Consider the following 21,622-nt stretch of genomic DNA (forward strand, 5'->3'; position numbering starts at 1 on the left):
ATCCCCTGCGCATACTTCACTCTGACACTTTTAGGGGGGGATGTCCTAATGTATGAATTCAATGATGACACTCAATTAGACACAATTAAAAACAATCAAAAACTAACTATGTTTCTTTACAGCCTACATGTACTGTATGATTCTTACCCATGTGTTTGTGTCATCTCAGCAGTAAGTATGTTTATCATCTGTCTTCTGGTAGCATCTTTCAGAGATTTGGTTCTTGCATACTCTTGCATGATGTGTTCACCACCGGGCTTTGTTGTTAGGATATTTTCAATCAACTTAAATGGAAATAAAATATGCAGACAGAAAATTTTAAACCATACGCAAGACTGGAAAATAATTACATAAAAACACTTCCCGTCAAATGGAACAACATCCAGATAGACTTAACAAAAATGTCCACTACCCACCGCTTTTGCCTCATAGTTTATGTGGAATGGTCTTTTAGGTTGACTTCCTTCAGCAGCGGCTGCTTCTTCCGGAGGGTCACACATGGTGAAGTTCAGAATGACTGTATCGTCAGATGCTGCTGAGCATGATGATGATGATGATGATAGAGAAGCATCTGTGCATTAAGGCATATGAACAAAACAGAAGCATATTAAATGGAACTGCTAATCCTCCAATCCACACCTTTAAGTTTAATATGAACACATTTGTGAACTGTCAGTGATTACCAAGTTCTTCATTGCTCAACATGACTCGGAAGGTTCCAGGTGACTCCTTCACTATTTCTTCAAAAACGTCTTCGTCAACCTCTGTGTGAGATTGGTCATACACCTTCATATCTAGCTGCCTGCCTTCTGGTATCTTAAATTTTAGGCACACTTAAGTAAAAGGAAAAGAAGACATTACAGAAATTGTTACAAATTTTGAAAGACCATTTCCTTTGATGAGAATCAAAGCACCAACTAAGTAAGCCTCATGTCTTCACAAAATGCTGTTGAGTTGAAGCTCAAGTCAATAGGTCATTCCCATCCATTTTAAGGCACAGCAGAAACAATTATCAACTTAAGTAGTTCAGATGGAATGGTTTTATGATTTATTCGTACGATGAATTAGGTGTATTAACCAAGTAAAAAGTTGTGATATTGTTTTATCCTGATGTACTAACCCTCTGTCTTGAAGGCATCAAATGTTAGGTCAGACAGCCTAACATACTTCTGCTCCCCGCCAAACAAAACACGCAGCAGCATATTCTGTTAAAATAAACAAAGGGAAAAAATAACAACCAAGAAAAAAAAATAGTTAGACCAAGAGTTACCTTTTAATGTGCTTCAGAAGTTATGTTATTTTTTTACTTCAAAGTTAATATTACTTTGCTGCTGCAGTATGAAGACAATACAGTAACAGGTAGCTGCTAGTGCTAGCTAATTATTGTAGCAGCAGCAGCAGCAGCAGAACAAGCAGCAGAATAACTTTATTCATCCTCTTATCTTATCTTATCTTATCAACCGTCTCTGGCACAAGCTAATTAATTGCTGCTATGCCGTGATATAATCCATTTTCTTCAAGCGAATTAGCGATTAGCTTGGCTAGCGATTAGCATACTAATAAACAATAATTTAGTAGCTAAAACGTTGCCATAAGACAAGCAGTATGTATCCATATCCCAGCAGCATTCAGAAAAAATATGCTGTTAACATTTTACAGATAGGTGTATCTTAACTCAATGAGAACATGTCGAACTTCTGAACTGTTAGCATAGCCTATAGCTACTCGACAATATCAAACAGAACGCACATATTGCCAACATATCCTAAGTCGACATCTATGAAACTATAAACGCCTGTTTAGTTGAAAAACAATTATTAAACGATGTTGCCAACATAGGAATGATAACGTTACTTACCCGACAGTGGCACTACTCTCTCCTTATGCTAGCGGAGCGTCCAGCCCCTCGTGCAGACAGGCGCCTAATCAACACTCTGTAGAGTTCTGCTGCTTCTTCGTAGGTCTACTGGCGGTTGGAAGCACTCTGTAGAGTTGAATTTTTCACTGCAGGTCTGCAGGATTTTACACTGACTTTTAACTATACTCTTGGAGTTGGTTTACTCTCCATATAGTTGTAAATACTCTATCTAGGTTAAAATAGGTTTACACTGATATATTGACACCCCATTTTTTACTGTGTACCAGTCTCGCTCGCTAAGAATAATACACTGCAAAAGACTAACATGTGGCCATTTAGCAGAGCTGAATCAGTGTGGTAAAATCAATGGAGATAAATGTTTAAATGTCCCCAACATTTCAAAAATCCCGATAAACCTGATCACCTTGTCCTACCAGAAGCTGCATTAAACCCCCGTGCTATAAAAGTGATAACAGTAGACCTTGGTTTAAACAGCATTCACCTTGATCAAACAGCACTCAGGCTGGCTAAAACAAGTAACTCTTTGCAGCTGTTGTAGCCTGCATGTAGTATATTAGATGGATGGGGTTTGACACAGAGAACAGTGCCTGAGAGACAGAGCACAGCGAAGTTTAGACAGTGACTGGAAAGTATCTGAAAGGCAATTAAATGCAGCTTCCTATCATTAATAATTTACCTTACCTTACCTTACCTTACTGTGTATGGATTATCCCACTGAAATGTGGTAATTCACATCTAATGCGGTGCTGAATACTGTTAAACTATCTGAATAACAAGGCAGTGCTTTATCAATGAGCACAGTGTAAGTGACTCGCATTCTCAGGCATTTATTTCTCCTAAGGTACCTCTTTGTGACCTTTTACTGGCAATGTTGCCATTGCATCATGGGATATTTCAGTCAATTCATCTAAAATTGCAGGCATGCAGGCTGGAGATGAAAATCAAAACATCATATTCCTGTCAAAGAGACCCAGACGCTGAAACTACTACCTTACACTACCACTGCAGCTGTAATTAACATTTTGCATTTTTATTTAGAGGTTAGATCATAATCTCCCTGTTGACATTTTGAAGCAACCTCCTTAATCCTTTCCACCTTTCCCCTCGCTTGCTAGAACCCTTGATTTATGATTCTAAAGTAAAGCCGGATAAGCATGTTTCCACATAATTTGCTTGAGCACACACACACACACGCAGTCGCACGCACGCACGCACGCACACACGCACACACACTGCAACACCAGACGTGATTGGTGACTTGTGAGTGGATGCAGCTTGTGCGCGCAGCGATGCGTGAATTTACACCAGCACTGCCTTCCCTCTGACAGAGAACTTCTAATGCAGTGTGCGTGTGTGTGTGTGTGTGTGTGTGTGTGTGTGTGTTTTCTCCCCCTACGAATTATTATTGAGTGGAGCCTCAAGGCATGACCAAGGAGGAGAAGATGCCTATTGATAATTAACTGTGGTACCTGAATTGGTGACGTGGGTGCTGGGGGGGTGGAGGGGATGACGAGAGAGAGAGAGAGAGAGAGAGAGAGAGAGAGAGAGAGAGAGAGAGGCGGGCCGGAGAGGAGGGAGAGGTCTTGCCTCTTGTCTTGCCGAGGCTCTTTGATACAGTGGCAGTGGCTGAGACAACCCCATTACCGGACACTGTACACTCGGTAAGTCCTCATCATCTGTTATTTATTTATTTTCTCACCCTTTCTGTGTTTGACTGTCACTGGGAAAAAGTTGAAGATGATACTCCATTTTCACTCTAGCCATCGGAAGGGAGAAAGTTGGTGCGTTAGATCAAGGGGAATTTGAGTATATTACGCCCCGCAGCGCAAAATTTATGGCTTCCTCTCTGCTATGTTAAAGGGATTGTGAGGATTTTCATTTTTAAAGGACTGGAATTTTATTTTTTAAAGGAAAACACAATGAAAGAGGCAAGCATTGGCCCCATCTTATTAACTTTAGGGTTATTGCAGCCTCACAGCCAAATAGGAACCTGACGTCGGGGAGCTGTCCATGGTGCTGAAAGTGCTCAATGGCAATTTATTATCTATCGATCCCCAGTGGGTTTGTCGTTTTCTTATAATGCCTGTTTATTGATTAAAGTTCTCATTTGTATTCACCCAGTAGGTTCACGGACTAATTTTTTTCCCCACATGCCTCGTTTCTCCACAGGATAACTATTAAATACGCGGTCGCCTCAATAAGAACTTAACAAGAGCCCATGGTACAGTAAAGGCACATTTCCCTGGAGGACATCGGGTCTTTATCGCATCTCCGCAGCTGCAGTCAAAGAGGACACTTTGGCCAAAGCAAACTAAGAAAATAGATAACTGGATGACCACAAAGTCGGAAGATGCACTATGTCTGATCGATGCCAAAGCCGCCCGTCAAAGTCCCTCAGTGAAAGAATGACAAAGAAAGGAGTACCTGCGATGAAAAAACCCGCAAGAAGCTCCACTCGGTAAGAAGTGGACGCGTAATATTACAGAAACTGAAGAGAGTGGAGGCCAAAAAAAAAAAAAAAAAAAAAAGCAATAAAGAGCAGTGCGACCTCAAACGATGGGGATAAAACACCTTCTGCTTCTTTTGATTTACTTAGACCCGCTGAATGTCCTGTGCGCCGCCACCAACAAGAAGAATAAAAGCCAACCGAGGAGGAACGGAAAGGTGAGGGAGGTCAACAGCACCACGGCGGTGCCGGTAGCGATCCCGGGGCGGATCACCCAGGTCCAGGCGCCTTCGCTCAGCGTCGTCCACCACGACATCTGCCTGGGCTACTACGACGTGAGCGGGTCCTACGACAAAGAGTTCGCCTGCAACAACACCGACCACCGGTTCTGCTGCGGCAGCTGCTTCCTGCGCTTCTGCTGCGCGGACCGAGGGAAGCGGCTGGAGCAGAAAGGCTGCACCAACTACAACACGCCGGACTGGATCAAAACACAGTCCCCGTCGCCGGCACCAACAGGTGATACATACGATCCGGCGCTGGACCAGACCAACACCACGGTCTACATCACCTGCGGGGTGATAGCTCTGGTCATCGCCATAGGGATTTCTGCGAAAGTTGCCTATGATAAAGCAACCAAGCCGCCTCAGGAAATGAATGTGCACAGGTAAGACACTCGCTCCCTCTCTGTTTCCCTCTGTTTCTCCCTGTCTAGTGATGTAGAGGTAAATAAAATGATGGATTACCTACCCCCAACATCAGGCAAACACATAGAATATGAAAAAAGTCTGTTCTGTTTGCACAAAAGCATTCATCTGTGCTTTCCTCCAATCCCACTATAACTTACAGCAGTTTGTCACTTCTTATTCTAATGCTGTATATGTGCTATAAGCCCTCATCATTATAATTTATGTCAGGCTTGAAAGGTGGAGGAACAGGTTATCCCTGGTGCTGTGCCACAAGAGCGGTCATTACATTGCCACATTATCATTCCTGCAGGGGAAAGTTGAAGTAGCCTGTAGTTTGCACTGGGTCACCTTCATGCTATTAGAAACTGGGGGTGGTGTGGGTGGAGGGAGGGTGGTGGTGGGGGTGGTGGGGGGGTGTAGGGAACGGGGTGGGGGGGTCACCGAGACCTTACAGACTTTGATTTGCCACTGCACTCATCACCAGTTTGACGTGCGGTGAGGTCCAAAATCATTTTAACCACCACTAACAACCCATTAATGTGGGTTGAAAGAGAGTTCAGCATATTTCACTCTTCCTTGAACTTGTTAAAGACGGTTCTCGTTAGCCATGGAACGTATCAAGGAATGATATTCAGCTGGCGTCCTGGTGGCTAGATTTGCTATAGGCACATACCATGTAATTTCCAATGTCCTGGGACCTTTATTGCATGTTATCCCCGGCTCTTTCCTGTCTCTCTCAACTGTTTAATAAGGGCAAAGATGGAAAAAAATAAATTACACTGAATTACAATCATCTTTCCATTCAGTAAGAGCAGCCTGTCATGATGGAACAGCTGTAAAATCCACTATGCTCTTAAAAAACATAAAAAAGTACCTGTCTTGGTTTATATTCCATTCTTTATCAGTATGTGTGTGTATATGTGAGTGAGTGTGTGTGTGTGTGTTCGGGGTGGGTGGTGGATGAGGGGGGGTTCTAGGCATTGATGTAAGTCCATTCAACCCTGGAAGACAAAGTGAATGCCAATTAACCTCCTGAACTCTGATTTTGCCTTGAATTTCTACTGAAGTTAATTCCAAGTTAGAAAAACATTGTTTTCCATGTTGCAGTGTCACAAAGATATTTTGTATCTGCTGGTTGCAACGTTTCTTTGAAGCCACATCACACTCATAATGAGCAAAATATCCAAACCCAAGACACCACTGTTTTATGGCTGCAGCATTACAGCAAATAGAAAATACCTAGATGTCTTCATGTGCATCATTTCCTCCACATTTCTCTGTAATTCAGCAGGAACCACCGGGGTCTCCACTCCAATTTAAGATTTTTGTTCTGTGGGTTTGAACAAAACTCCTTTCAAAATCTTTCACCCTGATGGTCACCCTGTCTCTCACACAATTTCGCCGGTGGACAGGAAACGGCTGATGGACATTACGGCGTGATGGAGCGATGTAAAAACATTCCCCATCACCAGCTCAGCCACCAGCTCAGGCCATTTGAACACAGAGTCTGATGCTGCTTGCTGAGCAGACCTGGGGCAGTTTTCCACCACAGCAAATGATGGAATATATATTTTATTATTATTTTTTTTTTCATGGAGGAATGGTGCAAGTCTAGACAAATGCAGAATTTATGTCGAGGGGCAGTGAACATGTTAGGGAAGCAAATGATGGCCTAAAACCGGATTATTATACTTGATTTTGCTTTTTCTTTGTTAATTTCAGCAATTACCTGTGTTTTTTTTTTTAAATACAAGGTATGACTGTTTTCTACAAGAATCTAGAGAACTGAGTCTGCACTGAGTCTGTAAGCATAAGTAACCATTCATCTACATAAGTGATTATAGATGGTGTTGTATGGTGCATACATGGGCCTGTTATGCAGACGACACCCAGGGCGGTCTGGGCTGCCAGCTGGGTCAGAGGGGCAAAGGTTGACTCTTTGTAACCAAGGGCTTCCAGACAGCATTTGCTGCACATCTCTTGAGCTAATGAAGCATAAAGTTGCTGTCTTAGCCAGGCTTCCAAGAAAACCATAACGTGGCATTTTTTAACATGACCTTTTGAGTTTGTGAGACGTTGTTTCGCAGGGGTTAAATCTGATTAACATCTTTTGTATTTCTTTTTTTTTATCACCCTCTGGGAGAGAAATCATAGTCACTTAGTCATTGCTGTTATCCAATAGTCAGTTGATTTCCATGGTGGCCAGTGAAGAGGAGGATTTCTTGCTCCTCAGCCAAAGCCAGGAACTTGAGTATGAGGATAACCAAGCATTGTTACACCTGGGTCATGCAGCTTGGGCACCTGCTGCTTTTAAAATGTCAAGGGAGATTAGTCAGCTTTTGTTGCCCTGAGAAACAAAGTGACAACTTTTTGTTAGGAATACCCAAGCCCTTGTGCTAAAATCACAGCAGACGTCCTTTCAGCGAATCAATTTGTTTTTGTTGCTGTTATTTTTTTTATTTTTTTTCCAGATTGATTATTTTGCTCAAAGGTCAATAAAAATGTAACAGAGTAGTATCACAAATGTCTTCTCAAAAGGTAGCACAGTCAGGTTTTATTATATCCATATGGACTTGTGGAACTTTGCAACAGACTCTTTTTTATCTGAAACAACAAACCACAAAAGGAAAAAAAAAAAAAAAAATCCTGATCCAGCAGTTTTTCGATCTCTGCACTGAGAAATGAAGAGACGCTGAAGTTTATGTCTTCTTAATGCGCTCCTATCCCAGCCATGGGGCATGCTTTCAAGTGGAGCTGCTTAATGCCACCACTTCAATATGAGCAGTGGCCACAAGAGTTTAGAGAGGGAAGAGGCACAGAGCAAGCAAGGACGAGTGAATGCGAAGCCATGCCTTGGTGGGCGCTCAATTGCTTTTTTTATGATTTGTTTTTTCTTTCTTTCTTTCTTTTTTTTTTTTTTTTTTACCCCCCTCCAAATCGTTTGACATAGTGCTGTCATAATGATGTCTGCTGGAATAGACCTCAGTGGCTTGCTGGAGACATTCATGCTGACAGCCGTGACCAAAAAGAAGTAGTGGAACATGGGATTAGCTATTTACTTGGTGAAAAAAAAAAATGAAAAAATGAAAAAAAAAAGTGAAGCTCCTCTGTTCATTTCCGGTCGTTCACTCAAGTGATTTAGACTTGTACCTCGGCGGCTGGGGGAGGATTGTGAGCAGAATGCTGAGATGTTGGCAGAGCTTTGCTGTTTGATCTGTGACCTTCACCAAACCACAAGAAATGGGAGTGAGTGAGAGCTAAGGCCAGTGATTTGAGCGGGCCTTATTGATCACCTTCTCCAGAGCAAACCAAGATGCAATTTATGGGTCGGTGGCGAGAATAATGCCTCGCTCTCAGATTGCAGAGCTGAGAAAGATGAGGCTAATGGCGAGACAACTGGGTATTGGCAAAAATGGCACCAATATCACAGAGGGTTCAGTGTAGGAGTGGTGGAAAATGCCAAAAGTTTGCATTTTACAGCATTTTACTTACTTAAAAGGTCACAGCATTGAAACTGAAACACCAACAGTTTTCTGATTTGATATGACAACTATCAAATTCTCTTCATGTGTGTTTCATCCTTCCATTGATAAAACTTTGCAGCATTTTTCTTAATAACTCGCATTTTGAAACATCCATATTTCTCCCACATTGTGTGGAAATAGGCGTGCTGCTGAGCTGCTGCGACATAAGACATGGCGGCCAACTGGGACGATTTAAAATCAGGTCGCCTCTATCTGTGAAGAAGATATGGTTAAAGTGTGCTCATCCTGGAAGGGAAATGCTATTAATATACTGTATATCTCCCAAAGTCACAGAGTTATGGAAAAGTGTGGTTGCTTTAGGTTGACATTGACACAGTTAAATTGCTCTTTTAGCTCCTTTAAGACTGAAGACCTACGTTTTTCATCTCAGCAACTGAAGCTGTCCCTCCTAAACGTCGGTGGTGGCTTATAACAAAAGCGAAAAACCAGTTTGAGCTTTTTCTTTTTTATTTAATGCCTTCAAAGGAAAGACATTGATTTTACTCTAATAAACGAGCCCTGTGCTGAACTCCAGCACAAATAACATGATTCATCTGTACCTTGTGTTCCTCAGTATTGAAAATCTAACTCGTCGGTGCCTGTGGATGTAATTAAGGTTTCCTCTGTGCTTTGCTCCAAACTTCTATTCAAACTGGAACCAGTAAATTAGCTAAGTAAATTAGGTGGGCCTTCTGGGGCACGGTGAGCACAATAAATTCTGGCGATTGCAAAAGAGGAAACACTCCTGTTTTAAATCGCTTAACAGTTTTTATTTGTGTGTTTTTCGTTTCAGAGCCCTGGCAGACATTTTGAGGCAACAAGGACCTATTCCAATATCTCAGTATGAGCACGAAAACATTGCAGCGATTGATGGCTCGCCCAAAGATGAGACACCGGTCAGAACCTCCAAGAATCATTACACCCCTGTTCACACCAAGCCCTCCAACCACGGTAGGTAAACCGGCTCTGCTTCAGTGCAGATCAATAGATCAGATGATGAAACCTGCATTTTGGAAGCCCTGTGTGTCATGATTGCTTAAAAAAAACCTCCTGTGTAATCCAAATACACCCCTAACGTCTGTGTACAGCAGTTTCTACGGTTTCTCCATACAAAATATGCAGTGTTATTATGATGGTGCAAGGCTTAAATGTTGTAAAGGGAGAGCCTCTCGCTCTCTAAATCTGTCATGACGTTGTTTGATTGACGCTCTGAACTGAAATAGATGGACCAGCTGTGATCCTTAAGCTTTTTTTTTTCCCTAAGCTTTCTTAAGAGGAAATATATAAAGAAATATATAGCAAATTAAACGCAAGGCCCCGGCTGAATCCTCCTCTCCCTCATGCTGGGGTCCCATAAGCCTACTCAGCATTGGCTAAAAATTGAGATGCAAATTAACATCTTCTGCGGGAGACACATGCTTTTTGTCCAGAGATAATTCTGTCTCGCAACGCTGTTCCTCCTACTTTTATCCGGTCTCCAGATCCCTGCTCCGGGGATCAGCTCGTTTGCTAAGTGCCCTAGTATGGTGTCCCAGATTCAACAGTGTTATGTTTCACTCTCATGTCAAAGTTGCACCCCCTCTCCGCCTCCACGCTGGCCCCCACCCACCCCTCGCACCACCGCCGCCACCGCCCATCACCCAGGGATTGTGTCAGAGGAGAGCTGATATATGCTGTACTGCACCATGGGGTGTGAGACGCTTTTCCTGCACTGACTTCAGGGAAAGAAAGAGAGGGAAAAAAAAAAAAAAAAACTTCTTTTTTTTTGCTGGTGTGGACAGTTTATGGAATTGAAATGTAACAAGGAGTTATTTCTGCCTAAATTCTTGTTTTACCAAAGGAGAGTGGATGACACCACATCCATACACAGTCACCAACAAGCTTCTTCTGCAGCATTTCAACTAATACCATGTGCCATTTTGTACATACAAATATATATATAAATAATACTTTTCATAATCTCTACTGGCAGCTGATATGAGCTAATAGTGATTCAGACGACTCCCAGCTCATGAAAGTTTTAACATTTGCCATTCTGAACACCTGGTGGTGTGTGGTGGATCCCTCCTGGGCAAAATCCTCTGGTGCACAGGAAGCGATGGTTTGTTTCTGGCAGCAGCAGCAGCAGCAGCAGTGCTTTGCTTGGAATAAATTGAAAAAAAAAAAAAAAAAAAAAGAGGAATCGAGAGATCGAGGAAGTGATGTGGCCACGCTGTCCACACTGGTTGATTGACATGTGATGTTTGGGGAGGGTGGAGTTGAAAAAAAAAAATGAGTAATGACCATTTAGCTCCACTTGCTTTTCTTCTTTTCTTCTTGTTTTTCTCAAAACAAGTGAAGACATCTGCCACTGAAATGAGATAATCCCACTCGTTGCCAATGCTAATCAGCTTGTAAGTGTCATTTTCTTGATCCTAGAGATCTGCCTTTATCGGTCTTGCTTCAACATATTTAGACTTGTTCCCGGAGAAATTCCCACATCAAAAACAAGTGTGATTATTTCATCCCACTGGTAGAATTGTTTTCACTTGTTTCAAGAAAAAAAAAAAACAATTTTAAGATTTCATGAGTTTTTGTCTGACTTAGCTTATCTTTAATGTTACTTTCAGATATTATACAAACAACTTAAGTGCTATGAATTTTGTGCCTCAATGCAACTTTGAGAACGGATGAGGTATGAAAAGAATCAAAGGTTTTTTTTTTTTTTTTTTGTTATTCAAAGTGGGGGATAAATGAGAAGTCACTTTGAAGAGTCTATAACTGCACTAAAAGTCTGGTCCAGTGCTAAAGCTTTTACAGTCATCATAATGTAAAATTCCAGTCTGCTAATCAGTCGCATAGGGATTATGCATTTCTCAAAAATTGGTGGAAACTGGGATATTTCTTTGTGTGTGTGTGTGCTTTTAACCTAATTAATATGTATTTTAGGGTGTATCAGTTGTAACCTGCAAAAAATGGAGTAGGGGATTAGTCCAAACGCCTCCCTCCTTGGGATTTGCTAAACCAGAAAGTGCTATTTTGAACATGCTTCTCCACACGCGGAGAAAAGTTGCCTTCATTGTCCGACCTGTGGCGCGGCCTTGTTAGTGTGTTTTGCTTACACTGCCCTGGCATTGTGCTGCATGGAGGAATGGCTTTGAATGAAGAGAATGGGCAGCGTGCATCCAGGAAGAGGAGGAGGAGGAGAGTTGGAGGAGGAGGAGGAGGAGGAGGAGGAGGGTGGATGATGGATGATGGATGATGTCCAGGCAGGGATGGGAGGCACACCAGGGAAGATGAGATTCACAATTGTTTTCCCAGGACAAATTCATGTTAGCAGTTGTTTGAAATTAACAGTGAAAACCTGTGTTTCTGTTTTTTCCCCGATGTGCAAATGACAAAGCACATCAACTGTCAACAATAAATTTAATAATTACCAGATTGGGAAACAAAATTCAGCGATAGATAGATAGATAGATAGATAGATAGATAGATAGATAGATAGATAGATAGATAGATAGAGACCTAATAAACAAAATGGAAATGAGAGGTACTAAAAGGAATTTTCCAGCAAATGTAGGGAAGAACAAAAAATGAGTTATCTGCTTTGATTTTTGCACTCATTTTTTTTTTTTTCCCCTCCACTTGACGTTGTGTCTCAAGTGTAATACTAAGTCTTGGAGAGTGTTGAAAACACTTCACATCCCTTACTTAACAGGTACTGAGGAAAAGAAATGGAAACAGGTGTAGCTGCCTGTTGTTCCGCTCCTCAAAGCGCCGTTTCATGTTGCTTTTAGTGCGCCTGGGCTTCAGTATTAAATATTTATCGACACTTGGCATTAGCATATAATCACAATATTAACAACAGCAACAACTTCAATAATTATAATCATCAGTCAAGACCAGATAAGTCTTTGTTTTGAATATGAAGACAAATAAAAATAAATATAGCATGGGGTTTTGCACATGCATGGATGCACATGTCTGTGGCTGCAAGTGTATGCATTTGTTTGTGTGTCATTCTGCGAGAGAGTGTGTGTGTGTGTGTGTTGTTCTTGCTAATGGTAAAACAGTTGAAACAGTTGCTACAGAACAGCAGTCAAAATGCCAGATCATGAAACCAAATGTTACTAAGACTTTGTTTTTCATTTTATGAAGTGAAAAAGTACATTTTGGTGTTGGTCACCATCTGCCAGCTGGAGAACTTCTCCCTGCGAGCTGAAGACCCGATGTTCTCTGAGTTCAGGGCAGCTGAGCAGAAATAAGCAGCATGCAGCTTTTGAAGCTTTGAGCTTTTGCAGCCAGGAATGATCCTTTTCAGGCTGTAGGCTTTTGATATCTCCATCATGGTGTTTTTTTAGTTTTGGTGTCGATTGGCAGGGAACAAGCATCCTTGTGTTAGAAGGTTGAGGCTTTGTCGTTTTTCTGAGGGGAATGAAAGAGCTGCAGGTCTGTCTGGTCTGGAGATGAGCTCTCAGGCTTGGGTGTGGGGAGGCTATAGGTAATGGTCACAGCGGAGTATAGAGCCAGCAAACTTGAATGTCTCACTGTTAAGTTTGGGTGTATCACAGGATTAATCCATGCAGGCTGAGGTGATTCTTTAGGCTTTGCCACTAAGGCTCTCTCATCCTCACAGATGTTGTTTCAAATGTATCATCGTCCCTCGCCACATGTTTTATTTCAGAAAACCTGGCTCCAAGCCTGGTGTGCACAGCAAACGTGACAAAGTCCACGTGCTGTGCTCCTCTCAGACTCCCACAGTCAAACCTGATGTTGCTCTCCAAGACTTTGTTGTTCCTTTCAGCCTCTGAAGAACCTTTAGATATCCTGCAACTGGAGGAATTCAGCAAACTGCAGGCTACATGGGCCGCTGTGACATGTTGTATAGTTCACATATTCTGCTTCATCTGAGGAAGGTCAAGGCTTATTACAAAAGACATACGTCCTCAGGCAGAGGAAGCAGGATAGCTGCACTTGAGTAGCACCATCTATTGAGTCACTGTAAGAAAACAGGAAGTTCATGGGAAAGGAAGACATAGATCGATTTGGATTTATTTCAACATGATAGAGAAGAGTCTAATATACACTGATACTGTCACATGCTTGAGCCAAGTTATAGTGTGCTGCACATTACTCTGTTCAATCTCTTTTGTCACATCTTGATATACAATGTAAATGATCAAAAAGTGATAATGAATTAGTATCAATGTAAAAATGCATGGTTCCCTAAAGGTTCATCAGCATTGACAAAGCTGTGTCCAAGAGCTTGAGCATGAAGTTTAGGGCCCTATCAGCTTGGTGAAGGCGCTGTAATTGGCCAAGGTTTGTGTTCAAAATGCTGGACCCCCAGTGTCCAAATCCATCCGTCTTCCAAGTTTTGTCTTAACCAAGTGAGCAGAGTTTGAGAAATTGCTCCAAATTGCAACAGACGGACAGAGCCCAATCCATAGCCCCTTCTCCGATCTATTTTCTAGGCCTCAGGGACAAAAATTGGCACCAAGGTAACAATTCTAAATAAACCAAAGCGATCTACTACTCTCTTTTACAGAATTGCTACTAAATGGGACAGTGTTATGAGAAGACAATAGAAAAGACAGCGATAACATAAGGCATTTCTTTTCGTTCTGAATGTGAACTAAAAACATGACCAGTTTATGGCATTTAGGTAACTTGTTGAATCAACATTCAGGATTCAGAGCAAATATTATGTCAAAAGAATGTTTTAAAGTATGACTAGTCTTTTAAAGAGTCTGTATTCTCGCTTCAGTTTCTTTAAGATTTAAAACAAGAGTTCAATAACCTTGTTCTCTGTTCTTCCATTTTGTATGCTAAAGTGTTTCTGACACGGTTGCAGTAAACCTGAGTCATCCACATTTTGTAGGCAGAGAAAGGGAATCATTTTTATCACTGATTCACAGCAGTTGGATTAAATTTTTAGTTATAACTCCTTTGGAAGTTGACAAGAAAGTCAACAACTTTGGATGATATTTTGAAATGATATTACTGACTAAGACATGACAACTCATCTGACTGTCACAGTCTGCCCATTGTAACTGCTAGAGTGTAGAAGTGGCACTGTTTGCATCTGTTCAGTCAGGAATAAAACCTGTCTCTGTTTGTAGTTAAATAAAACCAGAAGAAAATGTGGCCGAACATACAAGTAATCAGGAATGCTGATTCGTTTTTAAATTCTGTCTTTAAATTTACACCATTTGACCACTTGACACAATGACAACATGGCTTCATTATAAACCGAAAAGTCAAAAATTGCAACAAACTCAATTTCAATCCTGAAATCAATCTCGTCAATTAAAAGGGAAGGCTTGTCTTTCCTCAGCCATGACGGAGATGCACCCAGCAGTCCCAGGTTGTTGGCGACCGTCACTGACTGCGTTGCCAGGTGGAATATCTTGTTGAAATATTCTTCTGTTTGTATTTAGTGCAGAAAAATAGGTTTCCACTTCCCTGAGCAATTAGTAAAGCTAAGAGAAAAATGGACAGCCAGGCAGCACACTGTCAAGTTGGAAGGCATCAGACCTCCAATCCACATTGATGACCTGAGGCCAAAGACTGGAGCCTTGCGATCAAGGGCTCTGACCAGGACGCCTCCACACTCTCCCACATATCATCTAAGATCGGGGCCCTTATGTGGTCGGCCTAGCTGAGTCTCAGCCAAGGTTTGTTGCTCAGTCACCCTCTGCGGGTCTAATCCCTAGTCCACTTCCTTGGTTGATGAAAGCAGTTCACTCAGGCATTAGATGGATGTCTTTGAGTATGGACAGCAATTACCTCGTTTCTAGGCTTTCTCTTATGAACAGAGTAGAACGCCTGGAAAACTTGGAGGAGGTACTATGACCAACATCCTCTCTTTGTTCTCGACAAAGTTGTCCGTCTTACTTTGAACAGGAAACCGCAACGTGTCACTGGTCCTGCTTTGTGCAAATCTCTTCAACTATGTGACTGTTGCCTCTAAGAGCTCCAAATTTCCCCAAACACTCTTTATTTCTCACATTCCCTCTCTGCCTCAGGAACATGGCAGGCAGAGGTGGAAATGGAAACACAAAAATTCTTTCCAGTCGGAGGAACCAAAAGTCCAAGGAAAGGGAAAGGGGAGCTTCATCAAGGCTATGCAGCACAGAGCAGAGGCTGGGACACAGTTCTTTAAAATTCAAGTGTGATGCAGATGTGTTTGTGGACTGTCCATTCAGCCATAACTGGCCACATCTTCTAAGGCAAGCAATGCCTTTGACTGAGCAGTTTCTCTCCAACCATTTTGGACATGATGCTCAATGTGCTGATCTGCCCTTATTGGGTCCTTCAGTGGCAGAGTCAGTTGGAAGTCAACAGAGCGAGAGAGTTGATTGTGCTCTTGCCAGAGAGTATAACTGCCCTCTCACAGGAGGTATAGGAAGTATTACTTACTTCTGTAGGTCCACCAGCAGTGAGAGAAGGGCCTGTTCAACCCTCCGTCATTTAGAATGGATCTAGACAACTGGGGGACTCCTGACACTGGGGAAAGGGACACCACTGAACACATAGTAGTTTCTTATGTGTTGGCGTTCATGGAAGCCTCCCGAAGTGGAGGAGCTGGGGAAAACTGCCTCAGGAGATTGGTATCCTGATAGTTTTTCAACATTATGCTCCATAGTTAAATGGAAATGGGTCAGAATGGACAACTGGACCATAGAGGCCTTCATAAACAAGCACTGCAGACTTCAAAAGCTGGCTTTCCACTGTCACGCTAAATGTTGGCCTTGTGCCAAGGCCAGTTGTTTCCATTGTCACTTCCAGTCTTTGATCATGCCTCTGTGGGTCTGTCAGGGCCAGTTTCCAGGTACTAATGGGCCACCGAATACCCATAAGCCAGACAGGACTAACTGAGGTCTGAGGTGGAGTTAAGGGCTTACCTGGCATTCACACTGATGCGGTGTGTGATGGGCAGGTTATAGGTCAACACTGTGGGGCTATTGGCATGACTGTGGAAACTGTGGAATACTTTTTGTTGTCGCACATTGAGGCCATGGGCTATTAGTATCATCTGGCTCGACGATAGCCCCAGCTCGCAGTGGCACGATAGCTCTTCTGTACTTCTTTTGAAGGTGGTAGAGGACCTGTGGTAGCGAATCTTATTCAGGATCTACATATTATAGACATGACAAACATGGGAACAAACCTCATGTTGTGAGGCATCCTCTCCCAACATAGCAAACCAGATCTGTGGGAAGGTAGACGTGGATCTGTTTGCCATAAGGCAGAACACTGTCCGCTATGGATCTTGATGTTGCCTGAGGATCATTCTTTCCTGGACTGTGGACATACTCCATCATTTTTGGCCATGGCCAAAAAGGTTGCTGTACACTTTCCCTCTCCTCAGTCACATCCTTCCTGAGAGAGGAGATGGTCATTCTGGTGGCCAATGGATTACATGCCAGCTCTATAGTATAAGGAAATAATATAACCGCTAGTGGTGCTGTCGCAGGAACATTGTCCCAGAAGCAATGATAGGGAATATGCCTTGTCTGGGGTAACACATCAAGATTAATTGATGAATGCAGGACTGTCTATGGGCGTGGTAAAGACTCTCCAGGGTATGAGTGCAACCAACCATTTCATGCTAAAAAGCGAATCATTCGAGAGACGTCAATGCAGTTATTTGTTCAGTTGAGTCTGCTCTTTGTTTTCACCAATGCCTGCCATAGATGGGGCTAGCACATTCCCACTTAGTGTACATGTTAGTGATCTGCTCTTATCATTAAATTTTTGAGGAGTGGTCATTCTTGGTCAGCCTCTCCTAAGACATTTCATGCATGGGGGTTGGAGGAAACATCCAGTGTTATGTCCTTCAGTGGGAACTACCTCTGGGGCTGAAAGCTCTCTCTGAAGAGCTCTTTGGACCTGTTAGGCAGGCCTCTGTTAAAGCGCTGTCAGTCATGACACCACTGCTGCCGGCACTGGTGTCAGCTGGGAGAGTGAATGATCTGCGTGCACTATTCATCCACATCAGTAGCTTATTGGTGAGAGGGGATTTTGGAAGCACAAGACTAAGCACAAGATAACCTGTTCTTTACACTTAAGAACATCAATAGCTCTTTTAGGTCCATAACAATTCAGCTGGGCGCATTTTATCCCCCTGCGCCTCTTTGTGAAGGCATTTCAAAAGATGATGTGTCAGCGGGCAGAGACTCTCCTCACCTGTGTAATTGTTGTTTTTAAGTTTTAACATAGTTTCTCTTTGCGAGTTTCTGAGCTTTTATTTCTTGTACAAGCACACGTGGAGTAAAGAAAGACCTACCCTGGACTGAGGGTCCAACAGTCATCTGTACGTCATCGGAGTGGGTGATAGACCTAAAAACATACCTGCAGGAATTCATGATACCGCAACTGCAAAGATTAACGCAAATTCAACCAATCCTGTGAATATTTTGCTACCTTGCATTTTTGTCCAAGCACTGCAACACTCCTGCAAATTTCATGAATCTTCATTGCTTACCCCAAATTTTACCAAAAACGTCAAGCCATATTTCAGACATATTTCCTTGTTTTTCTACTTCCTTGCATGACAAACTGTGTGCCAGAGAAAGAAAACAGGCTTAGAATTAAAAAAAAGTCTCAAATAAAATGTTTAAAAATGCTGTGAAATTGGATTGAAAATATCAAGTTGGATGTGGAATATAAATCAGAGATGGAGAGAGAGTCACTGAGTGAGGCACAGGAGAGAGAAAATAACAAGAGCAAAAACTATATCTTGTAAAAAGCAGGCTACTCAGAATGAGGTAATTTAGGTTATTAAGCATGTAAGGTAAAATTGTTATTATTCAGTTTGTTCTCACTGGAATAAGTTGTATTATTTTCTAATGAAATTATTAAGAAACAAACAAACCGAAACATTTGAAAGTGTCTTTGCATCTTTCACTTATTCATTAATTCCATTTATTGAAAAAAAAAAATGCCCCCAAAACATTGCAAAACGCATCACAATTTTTATTTTTTTTTTTAACAGAAAAGCTGCCTTGAAATCAAGTAATTCAAGCTGCAATGATCCCTAAAGAAGTCTGCGAAATCCGTGAGGGCTGCTAAAAGACTTCATTATACATAAAACATTCGATAAAAGCCAATAACATTTCTTTTCTAGGACGCATGAAGGACTTGCTGTCGTTTCATTTTGAGGCTTAAAATTTGGAAGTCATATGGGCCCTCCTGGCTGAGAAGTAATTATGATTTCAGTGGGACTTTGCTTAAAAGCCTGATGCAAGGTCTGTTATGAAGACAAGCTTAAGATAAAATACACCATTAAAATCCCATTTGTAAAGTTTGAGGCTTTTATGTTTCCTAGTAACGTTGCTAACAAATGGCTAACTACCTTACAAATGAAGTACAGTTGGTGTGCTGCAAAATAACTACATCGTAAATAGTCTGCAATAAAGCCTCTTTGTTGTAGCACTATTATATAGTTTATTTTTTCCCAGCTGAAGTTGCTGAAGTTTTTTTTTTTTTTTTTTTTTCAACTGTAGCCAGTCTTTTGTTAGGCTGCTAGATGAAGAAATGTTGAGTGTCTGTGTGCCTGTAACACTGAAATGCAACCTCTGCTGTGGTTCTGTATTGTTAGTCTTTTATCAATATTACTATAAATATAAATCTTGTGCATCATGAACCTGTGGTAAACACACTGAAACCACACTCTGAGACCAGTGGGGTCATGGCCAGTGAACCGTGGCAGATCATGGCAGATTTCCTGGTTGGCCTACAAAAAAAACATCATTGTAGTTAGCATACACAGTGCCAGGCCACATTCATTAAATAAATATGTGTTAAATATATGTTTCCAAGGTTAAACACCAGTCTAACCTAGCACATTTTTAAGAAAAAAACAACTTGAATGTCCCTTACATCAAAAATTCAAGCTACACTGAAGCAAATGAGATCTCTGTGGTGTAGAACCATGCAATCTAAACTATTTCAGATGAAAAGCATTAATATGAACACAATGTGAGATTGTCCTTTAGAGCAGTTGTTCTCAACCTTTTCTGCTCCAAGGCCCACCTATTTGTATTTTCAACAGGGTGGGGCCCAACACCCGCTTATTTTATATAATCTCTATTCCATTCTAATTAGGCTATTATCTTAGTACTTCAAATTGATGATGTTGTAAAGATCATGATCTGTCTATTATGCCTAGTTTGTGTTTAAAACATTGAATTTCAAGCATACATTTTATCAATATTGTTCTCTACTAAAATCAGTTCTTGCTGGAAAATTAGCTTCAACTTGAAACATTTTTGTGGCCGACTGGATGATGCTTCGCGGCCCACCAAAGGGCCCCGACCCAGTGGTTGAGAAACACCGCTTTAGAGAATGCAAACCGTAAAAAGCTGAGCGATTCCTCAAAAACAAGTGATGTAATGTCTGAATATTGTCGCCCCGTGCGCAACAACAAACTGAAACTCCTCACTGCGGCCTCAAAAGTTCAGGGTGGTCCAACTTTGACAGGCTGGCATGTGTGTGTGTGTGTGTGTGTGTGTGTGTGTGTGTGTGTGTGTACATCAGATGAACACGAAGATGACAGTTTCACGGGTTTGACTGTGCTTGACACTCTGCCTGCCAGACTGCCCACTCGCCTCTCATTGAAACAGAGCAGCAGGGCAGCTATTGTGCTCTGTCTGAAAGGGCCATCATTCAGCCGTGTGTTACAACCTCGGTATGGATGCCGCCGTGCCGCTGTCTGTACCTGTTTAATCACCAAAATCACTTCTCTGCATGTGTGTTTACACAACGCTCGATAGGTTATTAGGCGTGTTTAAAAGTAATTTCTAGCTACTTTATATGAATCATGTAAATTTCCAAGGTTGTTCCATTTGACTCGGGGACGATGAGGATTCAGGTATAAATTCAAAAGTTGTTAGACAGCCAAGAAACTAAATAACTCTTCAGTAAATGTTGATGAGTTCATTGGAGAAACACAACACAACTCGATTTATACTCCAACGATTTGATTCAACACACTGCGATTCGATGCGATATGACGATGCAAAGGAATCACGCAATGCAATTCAATGAGTTTGGTTTTTATTAACCAAATAAAATCATGCCCTTTGACAAACAGGCCTTGTTTAAGTGTTCAGCCATGTAAGGGCTGGATATCTTTACCGATAAAGAAAGCTATATGGTTTGTTATTGTCTTTGAATGAGCAGAGCTGTTAGCTAGAGGAGCATTCAAAAAAGTTGCACTACTTTGCTCATCATTTTTGGGGCTGCTATGTCGCCGTCTCAGGTGTGTAAGAAGGTTAGCTGTGCTGCCAGTGTACTTTACAGCAGCATGGCACATTTTTCAAATTGCATTATATTTGTCAAGTTGTCCATCTCTCTTTAGTTTGTGGTGATGTTGCTGTTTGTTTGCTGCTCAGCATCAGTCGACATAGGAGATATATAGTCCAACATATCAAATTATTCAATGGGTGATGTTTCAAAATAAAGGCATAGAACATCTAGTAATTAAGTGCATCGGATTTTATCAATGCAAAGACGCAAAAACTTGTATCTCTTCATGGCTGCTCTGCCAATGCACTCGCATCGTGCCCGTGTGTGTCTGAGTTTCTATACGAATTGGTTAATCTACCCATCCCTAATCTGCAGGTGTTCACGTCGTATACTGAACAATGCCATCTTATGGGGTATTTCCTAAATTCATTGTCCCATTTGTACGAATCCAAACGTATATCGACGTGTGTGAGCTCATTCTTTGATAGTCAGTGTTGCCTACAGGCTGTTAGCGCCTCGCCTTTCACATTGAATGAAGATAAACCAAAGTATCAGCTTGTCCATTATCAAACTTGTACAATGAAAATTAAACAAGAAAGTCAAAGTAAAACTTGTTTTGTGTTTTTAAGTGGGTTTGCTGAAGCCGCCGGTTTAAGGCGAGCTAAACCAGATAAATAAACAAATTTCCTAAATGATGAGCATGAATCATGACCGTTAAACAGTCATATTTCTGCCACTTTCCTACAGCTGATCATGAATAAATAGCCAATGGGCGCGAACCCTGGAATTATTATAGAGGGCTGTGATTCATGTAGCCTGTGTGTAATGATTCATATATTCATCAACTTATTAT

The 21,622-nt window shown here is 41.7% G+C and overlaps 1 protein-coding gene across 1 annotated transcript in view; it reads left to right on the forward strand.

Moving 5' to 3' along the window:
• The first annotated feature begins 4,435 nt into the window (after nt 1–4,435).
• Nucleotides 4,436–21,622, forward strand: part of LOC115364033 (protein shisa-6) — an 82,472-nt gene continuing 65,285 nt past the window's right edge. The window contains 2 exon segments of the mRNA XM_074933721.1: nt 4,436–4,989; nt 9,329–9,486. Coding sequence (XP_074789822.1) covers nt 4,436–4,989; nt 9,329–9,486 — 712 coding nt within the window.

This window comes from Myripristis murdjan, chromosome 8, assembly GCF_902150065.1.
Source record: "Myripristis murdjan chromosome 8, fMyrMur1.1, whole genome shotgun sequence".
Lineage (NCBI taxonomy): Eukaryota > Metazoa > Chordata > Actinopteri > Holocentriformes > Holocentridae > Myripristis > Myripristis murdjan.